This window comes from Fusarium vanettenii, assembly GCF_000151355.1.
Source record: "Fusarium vanettenii 77-13-4 chromosome 1 genomic scaffold NECHAsca_1_chr1_3_0, whole genome shotgun sequence".
Classification (NCBI taxonomy): domain Eukaryota; kingdom Fungi; phylum Ascomycota; class Sordariomycetes; order Hypocreales; family Nectriaceae; genus Fusarium; species Fusarium vanettenii.
The window spans coordinates 743598-768617 of record NW_003315881.1 but is presented as its reverse complement, the minus strand read 5'-3'; the positions used below and the strand labels follow the sequence as shown (position 1 = coordinate 768617).

Below are 25020 nucleotides of genomic sequence, written 5' to 3'. Positions count from 1 at the left end.
CGCATATTTTTATTCATTTAACCATTTCAACTTTGATGACACTCTATAGTTCAACTCGAGGAGGAATCTTTCCACTCTTTCGCAACGCGGCCAGCCGGTCATTCAAATCCCGACTCCAATGGGTGCTATCCCGCTTATTCGCCTTCATGATCCTCGCCACATGATAATCCCAGCACCCCTCCTCGATCTGCGTCTCGCGCACCCGACACTCGGCGTCGGTAGCCCGGGCCGTACGAGGCCACTGGCCCAGCTTGGCGCCCATGTCCTCGTCGAGGAACGTGTCGAGGACCAGCTGGCCGACCTTGCGGTGCGCTGGGGCCCACTCCTTGATGTCCACGGTGAGAAGCTCCAGGAGCCTCCTCATTCCATCGTTGGCGAGAAAGTCTTCTCGGATCAGGTCACTCTTGAGGAGGCCGTTGATGGCTCCGACTCTGGCCTTGACCTTGGACGCCAGGATCTTGTTATTGGTTGGGGACGGGACGTCGTTGGGGATAAAGGTCGAGTAGAAGCCTTCCCTCAAGGGCTTGTTCGTCTTGGGGCAGATTGTCTCCATAAGGTGTGGCCATTCCTTGGTAACCTCCTTCAATGCGGCGGCGTTGTTTTGCAGTGCGCTCCCGAGGATGGCGGCTGCTTGCTGGTCTCGAGGAGTGACACCCGGTGTAAATGGGACATCACGATCAACCATGATGCAAAACAGCGACTTTAGAACAGCCGGCTCCTCGGTGACCTTGAGGCCGTAGTAAATGTCATGGGAAAGCTCCTCCATTCCCGCGAGGGCATCATCAAATTCTTTGCCGCCGTCGGTGACACCGCTCCTCAACAGCTTCATGGCTTCAAAGAAAGGCTTGCCCACGTAGTCGTCGCCCTCTGGCTCCTTAATCTTCCCGATGGCATCATACACTGGTGCACCTTTGGGGATCTGGGGAGCCTCTGGTTGCTCTGGGTCAACTACAATAACGGCTTGGTCAACAGGTAGACCCTCCAGTGCCGGGTCGCTCTCATCGGGTACATTGATCTTGGCTTCCTTCTTGCCAGTTGACATGTTCAACCGGACATGAAGCCCATGGGGGAGTTCCTGATCATCGTGGACGATCTGGAATTCATCTGTGGGTTGGAATACTCGCGGGTAACAGTCCTGGGGGTTGTCGGTGTGGCAGATGAGGTCGACGTCAGCCGAGGGAGATGGTTTTGAGGCGGCTGTTGGTGCAGCGAGGATGCAAGTGAGGATGCCGAATATCAGGGCGAGAGCAAGCGGGAGAGATTTTACTCTGAAGGGTGTCATCTTGACGATATAGATGTCTAAGCACCCGAATCTCTAGGGAGCGGGATGGGTGAAGGTGTTGAAGCGTGCCCAAGGAGTGAGACCAGGGGGTGAAAGGGTGGTAAACCCTTCAGATGGAGGAGAAGGAGAGGTTGGAGGGCGGTAAATGGCGTATTTGGCTTTGGTAAAATCGGCCCGTCGTTGAAGATGCAGAATTAAAGATTGGAGATGGGTATCTACTCGAGGAAATATATTTTAAATAATAAAAACAAGTTGATGATTATGAGTCAATCGTTTCAAAGAGGACACTTATTTTCATCCATAAAATCGAAGTCGCTAGAATTGTACTGGTGGATTTGCTGATTTGCAACTTGGCAACTTCAAAGTGCCACCGTGGAGGTCGCATAGAGCACTTTGGCAACTTTTGATTGGCTCCACAGTTGGCTGTGCTGAGTAAGGACAGCTGCCTTGTAAGTCACCCTCAGAGGGAGAAGAAGGTCAATAATTTCTCGCAAAGGGAAGATTGTCCCAAAGCTAGATTCGAATTATGGCTCTATACATCTACTATCGTGTGATAGAGGCCTAGGGTAGTGTGGAATATTGGGAATGTTTCACAACTGCCAGCCTTCCCTTTGAATGAGGGTCGTCCGACGTTGAGGACGTTTTCAACGACCAGGCATACGGGTGACATCAGGATGAGACATTGCCAAACGTCGATAGTCCAACTTTACATGCCATCCTCCCGGGAACAGGGCGCTCTCGGGCCACCTGATCCGCCTTGTTTGCTGGTGCATTGGCCGCAGGGGCTGGTTCGGGTAAAGCTGGTGCCTCTGTCGAAAGCAGAGGGAGAGACACGATGTCTCGGGGCGGCTCAGGACCCTTTGAATTCCTGCGCTGAAGGGTCACGAGCGACATCTTCAAGGCTGATTGCAGAAAGCAAGGAGTGACTATGGACTTAGTGCTAATGACCTATCTGTCGTCATGGTCCTGATGCAGGAAAGGAAAGGGCTGGAGGCTGAAGGCATATAAAGCATCAAGTCCCATTTCAGCTTTGGAGTCACCGACAAGCACAGAAGCGGCATCAATTCAACAAGCCACTACAATCCTCAATCTACTCGAGCAATTTCGCAGACAAGATGTTTTCTCTCAGACTCTCCATCTTCCTCGCCTTTTTCTTCTGGGCCCTCGGCCTTCAGGCTGCACCAGCCATGCACAACCACAACCACAACCACCGGAGCATACACGCTCGACACATGCATGTCCACCAGCACTTGAGATCTCGTTCTTCTCACGGTGCGCCTCATGTCTTGTTCGAGGCTCCTCAGGCGCCTAGTGAGAGCGCTCGGGCGCGGGACACGAACGTTCCCGAAGTCGACGACATGCAAAGAGTGCGAGCTCGCTTTGTGGATGCGAGTATGACACTGTGAGAAATCATTAGTAAGTGATCTATTTCCGGGAAACACAAGGCTATTATTATTAACCCTGGAAGTAGGGACTGTTGAAGGAGCAAAATGGTTGACGGACTAAAGAACGGATCATGTCAGTGGAGGTTAATCGGTTTGGTTTTTGGGCGCAACTGGATCTTTTTTTTTTATGTCAATACCCTTTCTATCGATATCTATCTAATTACAACATAATTAATTTCTTTATGTTAATCATATAGTGTCTCTTGAGCTTCAAGCTAGGTTGCACAGTTCATGTCACTGTGCGCACAGTCCAAATCAACGACGCGCCATGATTGGCCCAAGGCCCCAATTAAACCCGTCGGGTTGGACACGGTCTGGGGGAGCTATGATCACGTCTCCCTTTCTGGCCTGTCTCTCGTATCCCTCCTCTCTCTCTCTCCCTCTCCCTCACGTCCACGTCGCCTTCTTCTACCAGACTCTGATGAACTAGCCGACTTGTTCCTTGTCGCGCTGTCAACCTTCCCTTCGCTCTCTCTCAACGCTCCTTGACGGCTCGAATGTCGAATTGATCCTGCACGGCCTCACGCGACGCTCCGAAAACCACCCACCAAAGCTCCCTAGCGCATCCACCCTGGTCTCGCCATCGCCCTCCCACTTCCCATCATGCCTTCTCCACGCCGAGTGCGCCTGCTGATCCTGGCGACCCTGGGAACCTTTATATTTATCCTCTTTTACACCTCTGGCTTCGACTCGCACCGCGATGCAGAGGCATACGGCAACCAGGAGTTTATCAAGAAGACGCAGCATGCGATGGGCGGGGACTCGCCGCCTGGGCAGGCCGTGGTAGACTCTCAAACGGGGCAAAAGGCCGGGCACATACCTGCTGATAAGGATGGGGATGGCGATGTTGACGAGGACGACAAGGAGATGGCCGTCCAGATGCAGGAGCGTCTAAAGGCAGCTGAGTTGGAGGCCAAGGATAAGGCCAATGAGAAGGGTGGACTTCGACCTGACCCCCCGCGAAACGTTGTTGGTGTTGGAAGCTCAGCAGAGGGTCAGGACAAGGACAAGGTCGCCAAACCTGCCAGCGGAGGCAAAGATGTTGTTGGTGGTGCTTCCAGCGAGAAGCAGCCCCAGGCCGAGACCAAGACCAAGGAGCAGCTTGAGGCGCGAGATGAGCTCGACTCTATCCTCAAGAAGTCGCCTGGTAAGTGGATATTGGATATAATAACGGCATGAACCTTGACTAACTGTCATCTAGTGATCATCTTTTCCAAGTCTTACTGTCCCTTCTCGAAGAGAGCCAAGGGTCTTTTGCTCGAGAAATACGCCATCACACCTGAGCCGTACGTGGTTGAGCTTGACGAGCACCCTCAGGGTCAAGCTCTGCAAGACCAGCTGCTCGAGACTACAGGACGAAGGACCGTCCCCAACATCATGATCAACGGAGTGAGCATCGGAGGCGCCGATGACATTATCGAGATGGACAATGCGGACAAGCTGGTGGCCAAGATTGTTGACCTCGGAAACAAGAGAGTAGAGGTTTCTGAACGGTTCGTCAAGGGCGGAGCAGCACAATAAGGTAATCAGCATTTTCTCGTTTGTCTTTGTTTCACGGCCTGTGTAATCTTATTGGGCACCCGCACGACGATATACCGTGGGTTCGAATTGGATTGGGCTTGGAGGGTATGGCTGGGAGTTTCGGCGTCTGGGTCTATCACTGCTATATTATAGGGCGAATCATGGTGCTGAACTGGGGATCTTGATGATAGCTGGTCCTCGAGCTGGTGCTGGAAAGCGTTGGTCAAGATGATGTATTTTATTAGCCCAACTAATGAACAAGTTTATGTATCCTTGAGAGCAAAGTTGGTGATCGTCGTTTTGTACCACGGCACTGGTAGCGCCGGTGGACGAAACGTGAATAGGCTTAAATCCTTAGCTTAGCAGGTTCCACTTGAGAAGTCTCTGCGAATGATATTCGGTTATCCTGGCTACTCCCTATCTGAGCAGTAATTGGGTGCAGCAGTTGGGTTCGGTTGTGGAGGGTTGCATCGAGTGCGGCTGGACCAGAGCTGGTTATCAATGGCTTCACTGGTTTGCATGGGTGCATTATCAGTTAGAGCCAGGGACAGTGTCAACAGCACGCAGCGTGTACTGGCGTTGGCAATCGCCAAGATGGATGCGTCCCTAGACAAGATGCGATACCCGTCTTGGCTCTTGGCCGATGAAAGACTTCAAGATGGCTGAACTCTTTATATCATGTCATTACAGGCAGGGCTGAAGATATGGTGGGATTACGCTATGAGCACCTCAGCCAGAACCAGCGCGGGGTACCAACTTTGGGTCAAAAACACTCTAGACCCTTGCTCTCCAAAGTGAGGTACCTCTACCTCCTTCCCAAGATACAAAAAGGGCGGCGCCACCTTTCCCACTTCCCCGTGTTTGCCCTCGACAACGACATTGATCAATATCACGCACTCGAGATTTGAATCTCTCATCAACATCAAAAGTGAACCTCTCGATTACTATTCAATACAATCGTGCACAATTCATCTCAAGAAAACCATGGATCATCGTCCCTCCACAAGCTCCGACGCCGCCTCCACCCTCTCGGGCTCGACCGTCTTCTCCACCTCCAAGGACGCACAGCCGACACCGCCAGCAAAGGTCGAAGCCATCACCGAGACCCTGGCCAAGAATGACCTCCTGCCGAATGACCCCGTCCAGAAGCAGAGGCGGGGCATGCGACAGCGCGTCCGCGACGTCGTGGCAGACCTCGGCCGCCCGCCCACAGCGAGGAGCGACGCCAGCGAGGGGAGGCCCACGCCGAACCACGTCGACGTTGGCCCTGCGCCTCGCACGGTTCTGATGGGCTCGACGACTGTTTGAAAAATTGTTCTGGGAGTCAAAGGCGAAAATGGGGGGGGGCAAAGAGAGATACCTGTTTTGGAGGCGTTGTTTTCTGTTTTTGTGTGCTGGAATTGGAATATGCTGGTCGGGCTATCTGCTGGGTTATGTTATCTAGGTGGAAACTGCAAGCGAAAGGATGGATCAACTTTTATGGAAGCAAACAAGTCGAATGTCTTAATGATACCTTCTTTTACTTATTATTCATCCATGGTTACATATCTACGAAAATGCGCATGCTATACGACGTGGTGGCAAATGCCGCGGCTCATTTCACCAGTTTCAACTCTTAAGAAGCAAAAATTACATCAGCATCAGCCTCATCTGGAAATACCCGAAGCCCTTTGACATAAGCAGTGGCTCCTAAATCCGACTACAGCTTCCAAAGCATGTGCAAGACCCGGTTTCGAGGACCAACTTGAACCAACATGTCTTCGCCTTTGCCCCATTAAAAACGTCAAGGTTCAGTTGCCTCTTTTGGCTTTGCAGGAGTTCCACGGAGTTTGGCCATGACAAATCCTGGACCCTCACGTCACCTCGCGACATGTAGACGAATACTCGTTATAGTAGGTTCATAGTTGATCGCCAGACGAATCGAGAGTATTTAAGAGAGTGATTTTTCCTAGTAGATGTTGTAATGATAATACAGAGCCAGTCTTAAAGGTCAACTGCCTTACACACATCATACCAAAATTTGTTTCTCCCTTACAAGCGCCATGTCGTCTCTTTCTATCCCATCAACTCAACAAGCTGTTGTTCTTCCGGCAAAGCGAACACCTCTCAGCTCCCTCACTGTCCCCGTCTACCCTCCGGCACCTGGTGAAGTACTCGTCCGCGTTCACTGGACGGCCTCCACGCCCCTTGACCTCCACCGTGCAGATGGTGGTCTCCTCATCTCCGAATACCCAGCTCAGATGGGAAATGGCGGCGCTGCAGGCGTCGTCGTCGCTGTTGGTGATGGGGGAGACCTTAAGGGGTTAAAGGTTGGGGACCGAGTGAGTGCTTTTGCTTTCCACGGTGGCAAGGAGTCCAACCACCAGGAGTACATCACCATCCCCGCATACCTGGCTTCCAAGATTCCAGAGAATCTGTCCTTTGAAGAGGCAGTGACGGTGCCAGTTAACCTCGTCACTGTATTCCACTCAGCGACTGCGGACCTCAACCTCGAGTTGCCTTGGCCTATCCCGGAGGGTTACACGCCCAAAAAGGCCGATGAGCCCATCCTCATCTGGGGAGCTGCCAGCAGTGTGGGAATCTTTGCCGTGCAAGTATTTCACCACTGGGGTTACAAGAACGTCCTTGCTGTCGCGAGCGGCAAGCATCATGAGTACCTCCGCGGGATTGGCGCAACTCAGTGCTTCGACTATCGCAAGGAAGATGTCGTGGGTCAGATTCTCGAGTACGCCAGAGGCCGCCCTGAGCCCAAGCTGCCTTACATCCTGGACTGCATCGGGTCTCTTGAGGGCACCCTCAAACCCCTGACCAAGATTGCACAACGCGGTAGCATCGTGGCTGTCATGCTCCCTGTCATCCTCAAGGACGCCACCGTGGAAGAGGAGCCCGAGTATGAGATGGATGCATCCAAGGTCCTTGTCAGAGAATGGGCCGAGGGTGTCAATGTCCGTGGAGTGCGCACCCATTTCTACCTTTCTGTAAGTCAATATCCTCCTACGACTTGATACACGGAGAATGCGAGACTAACAGTAACAGAATGAATTCTTCAAGGAAAAAATGCAGCCTGAGATTATCCCTGCACTTTTGAGGGAAGGTGTAGTTTCTCCAAACAGGTACCGTGTTGTCGAAGGGGCGACGGCTGTCGAGAGAGCTCAGAAGGCAGTCGACATTTTGAGAAACAAGGAGGTCAGTGGTGAGAGACTTGTCTGGAGGATTGCAGACACAGATGCTTAAGAGGAGAGGACGCGTCGGTAGAGAGAACACGATGCTTTGATTGCATGACTCTTTGAGCTGTTGGTTGAACTAGTTATATAGCTGATGTCCCATTCGATACCAAACAAAACGAGTGATTTATCAAAAATCCAACAAGAAATGATCATCTAGAGCTCCTTCGTTTCTTTCCTAGAACCGAAAATCCATGATAAATTATACGGCCTATGCTTCAGTAGCATGTCCCAATCCCTCTTCTGTCGTAGAGCCTCGCAATCCGCTTTGGCACCAGCATCACCCCGAGCTGCCGCTTCCATCTTGGAAAGAGCAAGGTCTGCTTCCCACATTTGAACGAGGAATCGCATGTACCATACACCAAGAAAGGTCCCGATTATGAGCTTGTCGAAAATGACAACGTTTTGAAGAGGGCCTAGCCAGCGGGTGTCGTCGACGCCTAGGAGGAACACCAGAGCCCTTAGGATCACAATTATCAGGCTGAAGACGCTTCCCAACTGCGTCAAGATTCGGTAGCGAATGGGGAGGTAAGGGCTGATGACGGGGATGCGCGGTGTTGTTTGATCCTTGTCTGACTGTGGTTTGTCGGCAGATTCCTCTGGCATTTGCGATGTGCCTTGAGGATTGGAGTATTTAAACTCGGGAAACGATGTATGCGTTTCCTTGTCGTATGAGTTTTCCATTGTGAATGTGTTTAGTCGTAGTTGATATGTTTGTTTGGTTGATAAAGAGTGTCTTCAGTGACGGTGAGTAGATTTTGGATGCGGGAAGTTGTATGAAAGTGGAAGAAAGAGTAACAGAGAATGGAAGAAGAGAGAGCAATAAATAGATTCCATATTGTATTATTTGTTTGTTTTGTTTTGGCTTCAACTTCTATAAACCTTTGGCAACCAAGTTCTTCTGCCTCAACAACCTTCTACCGAAAAGACCAAGGTTCTCATAACGTGCATCAGAAAAGGTTATTAACGCCGTGATGGTTTGTAGATGCAATACTTCTTGAACAGGATCACTGTTAAATGCTCGAATCTATTAAATCAGATTGTGTCAATAATATCCCTTGGACCTCGTCCATCATGAGCCTCTCTATACAGTCATTACTAAAATCAGATATCAACTCCAGGTCTCTCGAACCAATTTAATCCCCCTCAACTCCTTAAACCTAAACTCAAAACAACCTCGTGTTCAAACAGCCACAGAAATGTTTGAAATGTTGCCATGCATAAAGTTATCTATGGCGTCTGGTCCCATTTGCCTGCATCACGGTCAGATTCACATACACTTCTCAACGTCTTTCTTGGCAAAACTTACGCAGTCAGCATCAGCCTCGTAAAGTCATCCACGTCTCCCGGCTGCGCATGCAGCCACACTTCTCCAAAGTCCATGTTTGCCACGCGGAACTGCGGCTTGGTCTGCCATGCCCGGAAAAAGTTCATTGACGAGTCGGCTTCCCAGAGGTACTTGGATGCTGTAAAGGCAAAGGGGGACTCGAAGATTCTGTACGGTGCTGGAGAGGTGTTAGAGGTGAGGCAAACTAGGTAGAGAATCGAATCACTTACGTTCTTGAGACTTCAAGATATATGTCACGCACAAGTAAGAGTAGCCCATCATCAGGCTTCGGCGTATACTTTCGAGAAGCATCCAGCCCTGCATCAACATCAGCAAGAAAACTTTACGCCACGTGCATTTACTGTACTCACCTCCCAAGACGGCGGCGGCTTTTCCCTAGAATAGGAAGAAATCGAATCATCCTTGCCCTCAAGCTCAGCCCTCAACTCCTCCAGCGCGCCCAGCCAAGCCAGGGCCTGCGGCGCTTCTCGCTCGCTCGCCGCCCTCAGCGTAATGTCGCCGTCAAACATGCGGATCGAGTCGAGCACCACCAGAGCCTGCACCCGGGCCAGCTTCTCCAGGGGCGTCGACGCCCGCTCGCCCTCGAGATGGATGTCCTTGGCCACGTCCGTCACGAGCTTGTACACCCACGCCTTGTTCTCGGGCGTGCGTGCTGCGTATGCCGACGCTGCTGAAAAGGCCGCTATCATGGTCCGCGGGAGGCTTGACCCGTAGAGTCGTGGGTGGATAAACGGCAGCGTGCGCGTGCGAGCAAAGTCTTTGTAAAGATGGCTCACTGCGTCAACCACAAAGCCTATCCGGGTGCGTTTATCGTGCACGTCGAGGGGGTTAAAGTCTGTCATGCAGTGCTGCGCCTGCTCCAGCATCGACATGTCCCTCAACACGAGGGGCGCCGGCGCTGGCACCGGTGGGATGTCCATCTTGCTGCTGCCATAGTCGCCGAGGTTCCACAGCTCGGAACCGGCAGTCGAGTCGTTGGCCATGAGGTGGTCGATGATGGAAAAGTCGAGGGGAGAGTCGAGCTGGATGGAAGAAACGTTTGTGCCCAGGCTTTCAGGTGTCGTCGTCGCAGTGCTTGCGCTTGCACTTGATGTTCCTAGGTTGTTGATATCAAAGCCCATATCAAAATCGGGCACCTCGTTCGACAGGTTGCTGGCTGCTGTCGCTCCGCCTCCGATATCCTCGTCGTGAAAGCTCGCCCCCGGTGGCAACCTCTGATAAACGCAGTCCAAGCCCTTGGCAGCGCAGCGTGTGCACCGGGGAATCTTCTTGTCGCACTTGCGCTTTCCTCTGACGCAGGCGTTGCAGCTCTTTTGTCTCGATGCTGCAGCGCGGTCCATCTTCCGCATCGCGAGAGGACTAAAAGAGTCCATCTTTTTTCTTGTTGTCCAGAGAGCAGCGCCTCTTATGTGCAGTAGCAGGGCGGTGACTGTGACCAGGTTTCTCTTCCAACCAAGAGTGTCCAAGAGTCGGAGTTGTCAACGGCGTCGGAGCATGCGGGACCCCCTTCAATAAGAAGGAGCCAAGTTGGCGGACTTTGATGCAAGCAGTAAGCACACGGGCCGGCCCCAATGTTGCCCCGAACCCATCTTGTCTCCGGCCGAATCGGACCAAAAGCGGCCGTCCGTAAACTCCGCAACTCCGCAACTCCGCCATCGCCCACCCCGACCCGAATGCGCATTCTCGCTCCCCCGGAGCAGTCTGGAGACATCCATTGTGTAAGTTAGCATTAGCGCCATGTCAATTGTGAGCTGTCAAATCCTTTCAAGATACGCTACTTAAATATCTTGTCGGATCCTTCCTGGGGAATACCTATAAATACATACGTCATCACAACATGCGACGTCTCGCCTTTCCTTTCGTCTCACGATCCACCAACACACCACGGCAAGAAAGGAGCCTTCAGAGATACTGTAACTCTTAATCACGTCTTATTGAATTCTCGTCTCTCGCGGATTAATCCCTTTCCGAGGTAGAGACACCGACGCCGCACAGCAAGCCCCTTTCCCAGTCATCCCCAATCATCCCATCCCGTCCCGTCCCGTCCCGTCCCCATTCAAACCAGCTTGAACCGACTACTCGGTCCCCTTTAAACGTCCATTCCATAACCTTCCTTACCTTCTTTAAAATGGGTATATACGCCCTATAACACACCCGCGCCATCCCCAATCTCACCTCCCATTCGTCACCCTTCTTAACCAGATGTCCGAACATTTCCCTTCCGGCCAACCCCATTGTACCCGTACGCGATTAATGGCCTCCCTATCCCGAATGAGCAACAAATAAAACTCCCAACAACCTCGCCTGTTGTCGAGGTGGTAGATGTAGAAATAAGACTAAAAATGACTGGACAGGGCATCGACAAAAAGACACACAAAAAAGTTCAAGTCCACAGTCCGTTTGCCGTAAGACACTGGCCGAGAGCAGTGCCGGCCAGAGAGCAGACAAAATAAGGAGAAATCTAATAGCACAGTGAGCTCGAGGCTCCGGGCGTCGGTGACGATGGCGGCAGCGGTTGTGACCGAGTCCAGCGATGGATCCCTGTGCCGCATCTCGCGTGGGTATCTGGTGCCCAAGTATCATAACTTTTTCACCGTCATTCATTCGTTAAGTGGCTGACAAAATAAAATGGTGCACATCGTGTGTCGGCATGAGTGGTTCATCAGCCAAGTGCAGTACAGTCACTTGGCTCAGTACCTCTCCTGGCGGTAACCATTGACACGGGGGGTATCGTACTGAACCCCCGTCATCGAGTCTGGTCCGTTGTTGAGCGAACGGATAGGCGGCAGCTCCGGCCGTGTCGAACTGGCGTAGGGGTCAGAAGGGTATGGTCCAGAGTGAGGTGCCGCGGGCGGGGGTGGAGGAGGGTGACCCGAGGATGTGTTGATATCTCCCCGTAGTTGCACTCCCTCCATCCGCAGAGCGTTGAGCTCTCGACGCAGAATTTCGTTGTCTGCCATTGCTGTGTTGTAGTGTGACTGCAAAAGTCGGTTGTGATCGTTGAGTCTCTGGTGCTCGGCGATGGCTGCCGCCGTGTTAGCGCCCCTATCCCTGAAAGCTAGCAAATACGAAATACTCACCCTTTGTCAAGATTTCCCACTTGGATGCTTTGGAGCCGCGCTCTTGTGGCATTAGATCCCGGAGCTGATCGAACAGCTCCTTCATTTCCGTCCTCCTCTTTCGTTCCGCCAGCTTGTGGCTGACTCTGAGCTCAGGGGTTCTGCTGTAGGGCTGGGAGCCGGTGGGTCCATTGCCTTCCTCTGCTTGGAGATCGCTAAGTTGTTTGTGCTGCATCGAGTGGTGGTGGACTGGAAGGAAATCCGAGGCGTTGGACATGCGTGAGAAATCGCCATCATTCAATCGTCGCTGGCCGGACGGTAGGCGCGACTCGGTTGTGAATTGGCTGCTGGCGACCGACTCGGTGATGCTGCTTCGCCTTGAATCATTGTACGGGGGAGCGCCGACACGTTGGATTTCTTCCTCTGGGAAAGCCCAGGCTTGGCCTTTGGTAGGCTCTGCCGCTCGGGCGATATGCCCTGTCGCGGGACCAGTAATCGCGGGTGCAGTCTTGATCGTCTTGGACTCGGGGTTTCGATCTGCGCTGGGCTGGTAACCGTTCGAGATGCGATGAACGGAAAGGTGATGTGGGTTCCGCTGCGTGTGAAGGGTGTTCTGGATGGATGTGGTTGAAGGGTTGTTGGATGTATAGGGAGAATTGCCAAGTCGCATGTCACTGAAGCCCTGATTAATGCGGCTATCCACGCTTTCCCGTCGCAAGCCACCCATTCCCGGAGCCAGCGTCTCGCCCATCACAGGGCCAGTCCCGTTGGACTCGATCGAGGTGGGCCGGTCCCGACGCGGGTCGAGGTTGCCAGGTGTGCTGGGGGATACCATGGCAGCGACACTCATGTTGGTCGTTGAGGGCGATACGAGCGCATGAGGAACCATGTTGGAGGCGATCGGCGACGGAGTCTTGTCCTGCGATGACGATTGATAGCCAGAGCCGCTTGGGCTCAGACCGTTGACGTTGAACGAGGCTGCAGATGTGTCTAGACGAGTCGGGTCAGTAAAGGAGCTGGGCCATTGGCGCAAACAACGACGAGCAGCGTACGCTTACTGGAGGCGTCTGCATTTGAGTAGAAGCCCGAATCTCGCATATGCGGAGGGCCGTTGGGAGCGGAAGCTGATGCGTGCTCGCTGTTAAGGATGTTGGTGAGTCCGGCTGACTTGGGAGCCGGTGGGCGTTGCTGGCTATGGGCATCCATGGCTGGCCGAGATTGAGGACGGGAATAACAAGGCCAACGCCAGCTTGGAATGAATACGGCAGGCCGATACTCGAATGGGTCGCGTAGAAGACAGGGTCAATCAGGTCGCCAGAAAATCCAAGGGTTGTCTCCTGAATAAAATGGGGGGATCGGTTCGTCGCAGGCACGGCGAGACCGAAGCCGTACGGAGGAGGCGAGCAGGTAGCGGCGGTGCAGCGAGGCGATTGTCGAGAGCTGAGAACTGGTATTCGGGGAGAGGAGCGCGACAGGGCGGCGATTTTAAGATGAGAGCCAGGCGTATCAGCGCAAGAGCCCCAGGACAGGGTCGAAATACGATGATGGTGACAGCAGCCGGCGAAAGGATGCGTAGTAGTAATGGCGGATTGTGAGGAAAGGAAAAGGAAAATTGCACACGAGACGGACCCTAGTGAAGGTGACGGAGGCGGGCGAGGAAGGGGAGGAGGAGGAGACCTAGGGACTTGAGCATGGGTGTGGGTGTGACTTGTGGGAGAACGTGAGAAAAGAGCCACCTCGAGAGAGGGAGAGTGTGCGGTGCGAGTGAGCGAGTGGTTGGGAGGGGTCCCGTCTTGTCTGGTCTTGGGCCACCCGCAGAGAGAAGAGATGGGGAGGGATGGGATGGGATGGATCGAGGATGGGCAGGACGGGACTGATGAATGACAGAGAGACTTGGGAGAGACATGTGTGTGGTACCTGAGAGCAGCGACCATGGTGGTATCGTCAAGGTCCCGTCATTTGAGCCCACGCTGGCTGCCAGTGCGCGATGCCAAACCCCCAGTGGAAGCCGCAGGGGAGCTAGGGCCTGTGCAGCGGGCGGCCGCGGGCAGCCAGACTCCCCAGTGGACTCTGTCCTCAGCAACTGGCCTCTCCAGAAGGTGAGGTGAAGTGCTTCGCCGTGCTGCGCTGTGCTGCGCTGTGCTGCGCTGTGCTGTGCTCAATGTGTACCCCCTGTGTCCTGTACTCGAGGTACCTGTGATAGCGTGGCCAAGTACAGCATCACTTCAGGTTCCCGCCCATGCCGTGCCCGGGGGGGCGGTCCCTGCTGGTCATAGTGCACTCGAATGCGTGGTCCGCGCGCGTGGACTCGCAGCCACAAGTACCTGGGGTCGACAAGCAACCGCTACTGGCGCGAGAAACCTTCAGCTGAAATACCCCCGTCTGCAGTACCCGAAACTCGGCGCGAGTCCAAGGATAGGCGCATCTGAGGGTTCACACGGGCGACCAAGTGCCCTGAACGGCGGTCCAAACGCAGCCCTGAAACGCAGCCATGAGGGACTCGGCCCGTATCGTATACCTATCTTTCTCGTAGCCCCCACAGGGATACGGCTCCATGTGTCAAAGTACCCGGCCACGACTCAATACCCCCGACCGGCAGCACGCTATTCCTGGGAGTGTCGCCAGCTTCAGCGACTGATAGACTACTAGGGGGTGCGGTCCCACGGTCTGTGAAGCCACCCTCCACCTTGTTCATTCCCCTCTGGCTCCCCCCGAAAACCTTGTTCTGCCACGGCCTTCAAGACGTGGAGGTGCGGAGAGCATTGGACGCAAATCGTGGAGGCGCTCCCACCGGGCAGAAGACGGAAGGGGGCACCATCAAGGCGCCGTATTGGCCTCTTCTGACCTCAGCCAGCCTCAAGTACAGTGCGATACGCAGCTGGTCTCTGCTTCCGGCCAAGGTCGCTGCCTCGGACGACATGATGCCCGGCCCAGGAAGAGTGGCGATGGGCGGGTTCTGGCATCATGCTCATCTCAATGCCAAGGCTGAATCTCCGAAACGCTGCACTGAGAGACATATGGTAGTCCCGGTCGGAAGACATGACCGGATACATTAGTGAAAAGATGCAGCTCAGACCCTGTTATTATTCCCTTCGTCCAGCCGCTCAGACGGGAACCTCTGCGAAAGAGGGGAAATCTGCAATTGTTTGCATGCAACGGACCGAGGAGCAGGCTCGATGATGTCTGTGCAATACTGCCTGCAGTAAGCAAGCCAGCTAGTTACAGACCACTTGTCACCTACTGTACATCTTGCGGAGTGAAGTTATTCCCTTGACTTGGGACAATCTCAAAGGTGGTTTGTTCATCGAAACCGCAAGGGTGGCGACATGATCAGTCTTGTCTTGCCTTGTACGTCAGCATATAGATAGCCGCCCAGTTAGAGGCATCGCAGTACAGTAGGCAGCTCACTAATAGCCTGCCAAACTACCTACCACGCGGGATGCCGTCACCCACATGCCACCTTTCGGCTGTGGTCGCCAAAGGCCCGGTACAGTACAGATGGTCAAGATGAGGCACGTTCTTGATGTCGACACGTTGCCGCGGAGGAATAGACATGGACCATTCCAACGCAGTCACCTTCAGAGATGGGACGATGGGCGACTGAAAGCAAGATCCAGCAAATCGAAGGACAAGACAATAGAAAGTGAAAACTCTTCAAAGCCCATGTTCCCAACAACTGGCAACATCCTGTCGGGCCACCACGAGGCCAGTGCCTGCGGGTTGCTGGAGCTTGTGGTCGAGCAAGCTAGGATCCCTAGACCTCGGGAAGTTCGTGTGCTGTCCTGTCTGTTTGCACTGCGTGCGTGGACGATTTCCGGGGTGCGCTGTGCAATGGATGCTGAGATGGATGCTCGTCAGCCCAAGAAACGGGACTGGAAAACGTGTGGGTGTGTGGCTTGCACCGAGCCGGGGCACCTCGTGCGTCGTCGACTAGCGCATCCATGGCCCCATCAAAAAGCATGGACTTGGGGGCCCATGCCGCGAGGTCCAAGAATTGTCTAGGGACCCATGCCCTTCGTCTTGTGCCGGACTGGCTCGTTTGGTGAAGCTTTGTTCCTCCTTCCGTCTCACCCCCAGTCTTTTCCCCCCGGCGCACCCCAGCTGGAACCTTCGCTTGGCTCGACCCCCGTTGTTTGATGAGCGATGGGCGGAGCGACTAAACAACCCAGCACCACATGCGCGATCTTCCGCCGCCACGTGAGGCGCATCTTGTCGAGAGGATAGCGCCGCGAAGCAATTGGTTCCTTCGTTTGCCTGCAGAGTACGTACTGTCTCCATCCCGCCCTCATCTCATGTAAGATGTCGTTGGCATGTGCAAAGGTACAGGTGCCGCGCGGTGTTCGTGAGCTGCCATGTGGCAGCACCGAGGTACTCGATACCTGAAGGATACCTCAAGATGGCTGTCGCCGTACACTTGTTGCTCGCAGCGTGGTGTCGTACCTGATTTCTTGCCAAAGCCATCTATTCAGCTGCTGCCCACTATCAGCTTGAAACAGCACTATGTAGGTTGTGCAAGGGAGACTCTGCCTGTGCAGGCTTCAGTCATGGTCAATCTTTGCTGCTTGCGTCAACTCAGCGTCGGTAACCTTTGACTTTTCCTGCTCCCCGACACGTGCGCGGACGCGGATGGAGGAAGCGCAAGCAAAAGATCTAGCCGCCCTGGTGACCGGCACGACCAGGGAGGGCGTCAATCTCGATGGGCCAAGCCGTCTCGGTGACAAGGATACCCTTCAAGGCTTTATGTGGGTGTGCTGAGGTGGCCAGACGAAGCAGAGGGACAAGAAAAGAGAGGAAACAGGGCCAGGCCAAAGCAAACAATTTGGAAAAAGAAAACACTCAAACAGAAAAACGGTCTGGCGATTGATGAGATCGGCCGACAAGCACGAGGTTGAACTAATTAATCCACGCCGCTCCTTCTCTCTGAGTCCTTGCACAATGCGATGTGCATCTCTTTCCGAAAACTCGGATTGACACTGTACATGGCACAAACTTGTCGCTCTGTTTTACAGTGCGCATTTATCTCTTGACGTTCATAGCAAGAGCGACCCCTGAGTCGCAATCTCACTCTGGACAACAGTCCATCCAAGATCTCCTCTCAATACCAATACCTAGCCATTCACAACTTAGATCCATCTCCCCAACATCCCCCAGCAAAAGAGGATGCAAGAGATTCAGTTGTCTTTCCGCCGAGACAATGTCTCGACCCCCTGTATCGTATCTCGCCAGTCGTCCTACCGCTGATAGCCCAATTGGTTATCAACCAGAGAATAACATGGCGAGAGTCGCTCTTACGGCCGTGGGCAGCTTGCTTTTTGCACAATTTCCAACAAACATTCATCAGAATATCCGCATAGCAACCCCTGAATTTCTCTTCGACGCCAAACCGCCTGGCTGATCATGCATGGCAGCCAACTGTGCCGAGACATGGTGCAAACTCTGAGCATCAGAACAGCCTCCAGCGATCTTGTCGTCGTGCCGCCCACGCGGTGGCAGCAAGCCTGTCCAACCCAACCTCCTCGCTCACACTGGTAAAGAGCCAGTTGGCGCTTCTAGCAATCCCACGACAAGAAACCCCTCGCGTGCTTTTCACGCCGGCCCCAAACCCTTGGACCCATGTGCCTGACTTGTCCCGACGGGGGATTCTTCCCGGGGATCCTCATTACCTCTCTCTCGACTAACACCACCCAAGCGCGCTCCCATCGGCGATCGGCGCCTCTTTCAGATGGCCCGTGGTTGGGTGTCTGAAAATGGGTTTCCGTACAGCAGCGGTGCGATTTACGTCCAAGCGCAATGAGCTTTGTTGCGAATTCCAACACTTTTAACCTGATATGCATGGAGGGCACATCGTTCAGCGAGCCCCTGCATCTCAGCCTCCATAACTGCCGGTGGAGAAGCAACAAATTCCCTTTCCACGTGGTGATGAGGTGACAGCCAGTCAAACCTCACTCGAGCAGTCATGCCGAAACAGGAGGGTGCTCAAGAAACGCGGGTATGGTATGGCATGGTGACCACTACTCTGTACATGGATCCCAAGCTGACCATGATAGTTTTCCTCCGGCTCCCGCCATTAGCACCCGCCGAATATATCTGAAAGCGCAGCATGGGTCGCCCCCCACACACCCGTGCGTTTGCTCTGTGCAACCCGAGCCTCGCCAAAGGAGCGGTTAGATCGCTGTTGCATGAGCATTGCTTGCACAAAAAGCGGGAGAAACATCCCCTTCTCTCCATGACCCGACAGCGCTACCCACTCCGGCTCCATTACGGCTTCTCCCCGGCTTGTCTCGATGACGGACCCATCGGTTGAGCCACTGGCTCGGGCAATCAGCTATCCGCCATGCCTTGGCCCAACTTGCGAGTCTCACACACCCCTTACGGCGATATCTTCACCCTTGCCTTGCTGTCCCATCAATCAATCACCCGTCTATCATATCAGATGAGACAGCCTGTCCAAACTTCCGGTACATACTCGATCCTTCTACCCCCGTAGGACAACACCACGAAGCTCAACTAGACCAACAACCAAGCTCCAAGCTCAAGCTCAAGCTGGTTGGGTTCATAGACACTCAAATTCACCATCTTGTCTGTAGGTCCAGGAATCGAATCGGCCTTCCTTTTGACTTCACAAGCCTCTCAGCCCTATTCTAGATTTTGCTGACCTCAAACTTTGGCCGTGGTTTCCTGAAGCTGGGGTCTGTGTGAGACTCGCAACCCGCAGTTTTCCAAGAGCAACAACCTTGGCGGTTTCTCTCATTCGGTAACCCATACGAGGCCTACCAAGCCTGGGGAGGACGACAATTACGAAGGTCCCAGGAGCATGTTTCATAGGGTGGTTTACAAATGCCACCATCTCCATGGTTGACAGCTACGCTTGCATTGCTGGTCCTTCGAGACCGATACATTGGCCATGGCATGAGTGATCGACATGCACCCGTGTTTGCCAATCCTCGGCCCTTCTGTCGAGCAGTCCCTCATCATGCCAGATGAGCTGAAGCGGGAGATGGCGACCCTCATGTCTCGAAATTCGACTTGTCATGTGGGATTTCAGCAGACACGCGCATTAGGGATGACTCGTTAATCGCTGTCGTCAGGGAGAGTGATGATTCGAGCTGTTGAGCAAGCCACCAGATATTTCACTGAAACTAGCGCAGAGCGGCGCATTGTCACCAGGATACGATTCGACAAAGCACCGCCCAGCAAGGCATTGTCGAGTCCATAGCCGTTGTTCGTTTTATCCTACCATGGATATCTCCAATCCGCAGCGCTGCTCGGCGCCATCTTCCAGATTTGCCCCGTCAACAAGACGCGACAGATCCAGCCAAGCCTTTCCTAATCTCGTTCCATGATTCCTGCATCGGTATTCGAGGTTGAACCGGCCAGCCCTGGCAATCATGGGTCTGGTCGCGTCTACTAGGGCCCATATCTTGAGGCGTCGTGTCACTTCACCATGTTGCACTACTACCAATGCTGTCACAGTGCATACACCGCTCGTGAAACCAGGCAACTCGCACAACAGCAGCACAAACTTGCGTTCTTACACACAGCCTCGCTTGTTGTTGGCTATACATTGCGTTCCCAACGTAACAAACGATTTGTCCGCTCGGGTAGTGATCCAGGCAGCACGTCGACGGGTCTGGGTCCTCCGCCGTGCTATTTCCATGTTCATCATGTGTTGGACTTGCTACTCATCACCTTGGCATCAAATTGGCGCTGCGCACTGACACGGTGGTGGGTACAACCTCGCCAGAACCGGACAGGGAAGGACGGGATGGCTGGAAGCCCAGGCGCCCAGGCAGATGGCCCTTTCTCGATCCTGCGGGACAAGAGACTCGAGATCTGGAGCGTGCTCAGCTTTCCACGGTTGCACAAAGTACCTCCTGTTTGTCTCCATCAGAAGAGGGGGACTTCGGATTCCACCAATCTCGCTCAGCAACCCTCATCCACAGCGGGGAGCCGGCTGCCCGTACAAACTCTCTTTTTGTTGAAGCAATACACCCTGGTCAACGACTATCACGTCTATTCGTTTACGGAAGGCGAAGTAGAGGGTATGTACAGTACAGTACTGACGCACGGTTCCCCGAGTGTGAAGGGTGGAATGGTCTCTTGGATCCAGATGCTCGGGATGCCTGATCTGTGAGTGGACTCGCACTCGGAAGCTCACCCGGGCTTGGGTGAAAGGCGTACCTTAAGGGCTAGCCCGAGGCAGGCACGTACTGAAAGATTTCAACAGGATTTCACCACGGCGAGGTCTCGAGCTTGCTTTGACTTGGCGTCCGTTGAAGAAACGGGATGGAATCTTCCAGTGGTGATGCTATGGAACAGCCGCAGAGAATTAATGAAGGCGCGAGGCCCGACAGGTTTCGGGAGACAAAAGGCATGGTGAAGAATGGACTGTCTACGGTGCTGAAGGGATACTTACCATGCTGCAGGCTGGCCGTCAGTTAGCTAGCCTGCTGTGGAGAGATGTCTCATCGAAAGAACGGCATCTCTAGACTGCTTTGGTCAAGGCAAAGATATGTCGCGGGGCAAGGGGATCAGTATATGGCTACTGTCTCAAGGCGGACCGAGTCTTTGACACAAGCCGCCGAGACAAGAGGACTCGATGGTCTATCGTCATGAGCAAGATCTCCCAGCAGGGCAAGCTTGATAAATTCGATATACCCGCCCACGAAAGGTATGTGTTTCCTTCTCTTGCTTAACCGACGGGCGGCAGTTCTAGTCACCGAGCGAGCATGAATCAACGACACAGCACGAGAACGATGTCGATCGTGCTCGCAGCACAGTATCCTTCCTACCCCGGACTTTCATGGACAGTTTACGCGATGGGCTAGTCAGCATCATATCCGCCACTCAATCAAGCACTTGGGAAGCAAGCCAAGCCCCCCTGGCCCCAAGATGACTAGCTCAACGCCCTCCGTCTCCACCAGCATGCCTCGGAGAGCCGTCTGTTTCTATCCACCTTGTTCCCCTCATGGCGTCAAGATGTCTTGATGGTGCTCTCTTATCCCTCTTCTGTATAGCCGTCAGGTTCGACTTTTTGAAGTTTTGGCCGACCCGAGGACCCGGCCGTTGGGGGATCGCCGTCAACCAAACTCAATCGAAACTTGAAGCGTCTAGATATGCCACCGAGGGGTCTGGTTACAGTACTGTACAGTACCTACTGTATCTGGTGAAGATGGCTTCGAGCAGACACGGATGCGCGCTCCTGGGAGACGTCACGACACCCTCTCGAGTGTATGTGTTCGGTACCTACCTTGTACTGTACTCCATACACCACCAGCATCGACGATGGGGACGGCACTCACCGTTCCAACAAAGCAACATTATGCATCTAGCCTGGTTTGGGAGGATGCAATCCATCCCGTGGTACACCAGATTGTCTCTGGCAAGTTTGATCAGGTCCAATCAAACCAGCCAAGTGCCTGAGATGATTGTGATCTCACTCAAACGATGCCGCAATATCACAACCTAGCCCTAGCCTCGCTGTTCCGCTCTGTTGTCTCACTCACTTTACTTTTCCCAGCTGCTTTCCGTCCTGTTTGTTGCTTTTCACTCGCCTCGTCTCCCTCTCCCCTTGCGTCTCTTCAGCCCCATTACTCCACATCCGAGGGGGGAAGAGAGAGGGGTATTGTGCTCTCAAGCGAGGCCCAGTGTTCACTTTCCCGCGAGACCATCCAGTTTCTATAGCGCCCGCATGGGATGGGCCTCTATTGCGAGACATGCGTCCCCTCTGGCGATGGCGCACGTCGCGGTAGGAAACGGGCCTAGGGCTGGCCAAGGATGGATGCCTTGACGAGATGTGCAAGAGATCATCCGCTACGGGAAGCTCCTTGTCCTCCAAGCACGGCGTACAAGTGCCGTCCCAAGGTGGACGGCGAGACTCTGCGTCTGCTTACTGCCGAGGCAGCTAACTAGCGGGGAGGGGAAAGAAATAAGAGAAAGCCGCCCGAGCTTGCAGGGAATAACGAGGGAATTGCGTTGCGCCATGACACCCTCTTGACTGTGGTCGAGGAGCCAGGGATTCAATCTGCAAGCCTCTCGTCTCAGCAACTGACTCGCGATGCATAGTCGGTCAGCAGTGATACAGACATTATTAAGCTCTCGTCCGAGAGCGACAGGTATCGGGTAACATTTCCCGAATCACTAGAGCAAAGAAGCTGTTGGTGTGTCCCTTAGTCTCGGTGGAAGACAATAACCTATACCCGGGAGGCTTCGGGGTACGCTAGCCGTTTGACTCCTTCTCCGTGTCGATGCTTATTTACAACTGACTCGATCATACAACGCTTATTGTCGCCTCGGACGTGCTATGAGGGGCTCACTCATGTCGATGCCTAACTAGTTGACCGAGAACTAATTACTAGTCACAGGTAATTACGGAGATGTAGAAACTTGGAGACAAGTTTCCGAGGGAGACAACATGGAGACACGAAGCCGACATTCGAGGGGAAACACATCAAGTTACCCGTAACAGGCGCCGCTGCCAGAGACAATGGTCTCCACGTTGCATAATATATTCGTCAATGACCTGCAAGGTCATGTATGTCCCTCATATGTCACATCCCAGCCTGATTCGATACAAGCAAAGTCCCAACAATACATCTCAAGTCAATAGTTAACCCAAAGCAACATCCTCTTTAACATGGACACACTCCTCTTTGATCTCAAATATCCGCTCTAGCCTTAGAACTCAAACTCTGGTCGGAAGACGTCCGGATCTACACCGGCAACTGTCTTCTCGGCCAGATCCCTGCGGCCCATCTGGGTAAAGACACGGCGGAGCGTGTCGTACAGAGTGCTGCTCCTGTTCTGCGCCGACATGCGGTCGAGTGTCTCATCGACGTTGCCAGCATTGTCGCCCAGGATCTCGTAGGCCTTGCTGCGGCCAGACTTCTCAATGGCCTTGTGCATCTCCAGGGCCGCCAGGAAGTGACAGGCGGCCTCGTGGTGGCAGTGAATGTTGATACAGCTGACACCTAGGTTGTAACGAGCACGCACAAAGTTGGGAGCGATAGCCAATGCTTCCTGATATGCTGCGATGGCCTCCTCGGACCGTCCACTGTTGGCGAGCGTAGCACCCAGTCGGTTCCAGAGGAGGTGAAGCTGCTCCTGCTGGTTCGAGCTGCCAAGTTCCGAGGAGTGGAGAGCTGACTGGAAGCAGTCAACGGCCTTGTCATAATCCTCTGCGCCATAGAAGAGGACACCCAGGCCGACTTGCACATCAGGGTCCATATGCTCTCCGTCAGGGCTCAGCTGTGCTGCCTTGATGAACAGGTTCGTCACCTTGTCGTGTAGCTGCTGTCGATCCGTGAAGCCCATCTCGGCAGGGGGGTGCAAGTCCTTGGGGTCCAAGATATTGGGATACTTAACTGACAACCACCGCTCGAGGGTACGATATGCTGTGCTATCGTAGCCCTCGTTGGTGTACGATACGGCGAGACCCATCAGGGCTGCCAGGTTGTTGGGGTCGAGCTTGAGGGCATGCTCAAGTGCCCGGATTGCCGCCGTCTCCTTTTCGTTCTGCGCCTGGGCCGTTCCTAGATACACCCACGCCTCGGTATGGCTGGCGTTCTGCTGGACGGCGGCTTCGAAAGCCAGAGCGGCCAGCGAGAGGTTGCCGCCCTCCTTCATGATGCGCACGCCCTCCTCGAAAGCGTTCTTCTCGTCGCGGAAGAAGTTGTCCTCCTCGAATAGGTAGTTCTCAACGGCCGGATCACCGAGGCGCCCCCAGTCGCCCATGCCCTCGAAGTCGGGCATCATGTTGTTGCTCCACTCGGTATCGAATTGGTCGAACATCTCGTCGTTGACCATGGATCTATTGGCAGCGGTCTCAGCTTGGATTCCTTTCCAAATGGATTCAAAGTCACCGAACTCATTAGTTTCGGACGTCAAGCCCTTGTCCATTTCATTGAGCTCCCGCTCTGCGGCGGTCGCTTCCTCTTGTTCCTTCTCCTTGCCCTTGTCCTGAAGCTCCATCTCGGCGAACTGCTCCTCCCACTTGTGATCGTCGAGCTCTACGAGGCGGCCCTTGCCCTTGACGTCCTGCTGGGGTTGTTGATGCATAGGCTGTTGGTTCTGGTACATGGGCTGAAACATGGGTTGATAACCCATGGGTCGGTTCATCATGCCGCTCATCATGGGTCGTTGTTGGTTCATCTGATTTGGAACGTTGCTCTGCATGGGACTCGCTCTTGAGGAAGAACTTTGTCCGTTTAGCTGCTGGAAACGGGCAAACTCGTCAGTGTTGAAGTGTGCTGCTGCGGCGGGTGGTGGCTGGAAGGCCGACTCCATGGCAGCCTGGCCATTGAAGTCGGGTGCCCAAGTTGGCGATGCTGAGTTGGCGCGCATGTGGCTCTGGGCTGCGCCAAGCGGCATTTGACCTGGCTGCATAGGAAACTCTTGCTGGAGGCTGGGGCCCTGGTTGAGGAAGCCATTCATCATCTATCATACCAAGGATATGTGCATTAGTAATTCGTCCATTGGCCCTTTTCGAGGGCATACCTCGTCTTGAGGAGCGTTTGCGCTCTGGCTTCTGAACCCATTTAATTGACCGCCGGGGCCTCGACCGACGAGCCGGTCTTGCTGAAGGGTTCTGTCATTTTGTGTGTGCTTGTGAAGCTGGCTGAGGGGGTTCGCAGAGGAAGAGCACTCGGCACCACCGCTCAGGAACGACATGGCTCTGGCGATATATAGAATTGGTTTCGGTGGTTCGGACGAATCGGGGAGGAAGGATACGCGATGAAAGAATCGATGGAGACGGTTGGCGACGATGCTCCTGATATGCGCGGAGGGGGAGACGTCGATGCAGGTTGGGTCGTTTACAAATCGAAGTTGATCGAAGTCTTGGGCCTGGAGAAGGTGGCACCGTTTCGCGGGGAAAATGCCGAGGCTCCGCCGGATGCCGTGTTCGGAAAGACAGGCCGATCAGCATGGAAAAAGGTCCCTTCGGCATCGCACGTGACTGCGGGGGAAAGTATTGCCCAAATCGGGCAAGCGGCAGGCGCAGGTTGATTTCACCGAAGTTGGGAAGGACCGCTCCGGTGAGCAGCTGGAGCAGCCTTATCGATAAGGATATTTTTTTTCTTGTCCCGTTCCGCGAGACATCGCAGCCAGCCAACCTCCTCACAGAAAGTCTCATTATAGCAGG

At 54.0% G+C, this 25020-nt stretch overlaps 7 protein-coding genes across 7 annotated transcripts; 3 read left to right on the top strand and 4 right to left on the bottom strand.

The window, feature by feature from the left end:
* Window positions 1-43: 43 nt before the first annotated feature.
* Window positions 44-1282, bottom strand: NECHADRAFT_74599 (uncharacterized protein; the record flags this gene model as incomplete). The annotated part of the gene is made up of 1 exon (XM_003053395.1): window positions 44-1282. The coding sequence occupies one exon, from the start codon at window positions 1280-1282 to the stop codon at window positions 44-46; it is 1239 nt and encodes a 412-aa protein (XP_003053441.1).
* A 2048-nt stretch (window positions 1283-3330) lies between these two features.
* On the top strand, window positions 3331-4248 carry NECHADRAFT_74598 (uncharacterized protein; the record flags this gene model as incomplete). Its single annotated transcript, XM_003054118.1, has 2 exons — window positions 3331-3874; window positions 3929-4248. 2 exons carry the CDS (start codon window positions 3331-3333, stop codon window positions 4246-4248), a joined length of 864 nt encoding a protein of 287 aa, XP_003054164.1.
* Window positions 4249-5232: 984 nt separating this feature from the next.
* On the top strand, window positions 5233-5556 carry NECHADRAFT_74597 (uncharacterized protein; the record flags this gene model as incomplete). The annotated part of the gene is made up of 1 exon (XM_003054117.1): window positions 5233-5556. The coding sequence occupies one exon, from the start codon at window positions 5233-5235 to the stop codon at window positions 5554-5556; it is 324 nt and encodes a 107-aa protein (XP_003054163.1).
* A 734-nt stretch (window positions 5557-6290) lies between these two features.
* NECHADRAFT_89980 (uncharacterized protein) lies at window positions 6291-7482 on the top strand (the record flags this gene model as incomplete). The annotated part of the gene is made up of 2 exons (XM_003054116.1): window positions 6291-7226; window positions 7285-7482. The coding sequence occupies 2 exons, from the start codon at window positions 6291-6293 to the stop codon at window positions 7480-7482; spliced, it is 1134 nt and encodes a 377-aa protein (XP_003054162.1).
* A 1173-nt stretch (window positions 7483-8655) lies between these two features.
* On the bottom strand, window positions 8656-10160 carry NECHADRAFT_89979 (uncharacterized protein; the record flags this gene model as incomplete). Its single annotated transcript, XM_003053394.1, has 4 exons — window positions 8656-8725; window positions 8782-8977; window positions 9030-9117; window positions 9171-10160. The coding sequence occupies 4 exons, from the start codon at window positions 10158-10160 to the stop codon at window positions 8656-8658; spliced, it is 1344 nt and encodes a 447-aa protein (XP_003053440.1).
* A 1350-nt stretch (window positions 10161-11510) lies between these two features.
* On the bottom strand, window positions 11511-13085 carry NECHADRAFT_74594 (uncharacterized protein; the record flags this gene model as incomplete). Its single annotated transcript, XM_003053393.1, has 3 exons — window positions 11511-11878; window positions 12288-12857; window positions 12938-13085. 3 exons carry the CDS (start codon window positions 13083-13085, stop codon window positions 11511-11513), a joined length of 1086 nt encoding a protein of 361 aa, XP_003053439.1.
* Window positions 13086-22315: 9230 nt separating this feature from the next.
* Window positions 22316-24548, bottom strand: NECHADRAFT_57284 (uncharacterized protein; the record flags this gene model as incomplete). Its single annotated transcript, XM_003053392.1, has 2 exons — window positions 22316-24314; window positions 24375-24548. 2 exons carry the CDS (start codon window positions 24546-24548, stop codon window positions 22557-22559), a joined length of 1932 nt encoding a protein of 643 aa, XP_003053438.1. The 3' UTR covers window positions 22316-22556.
* Window positions 24549-25020: the final 472 nt, after the last annotated feature.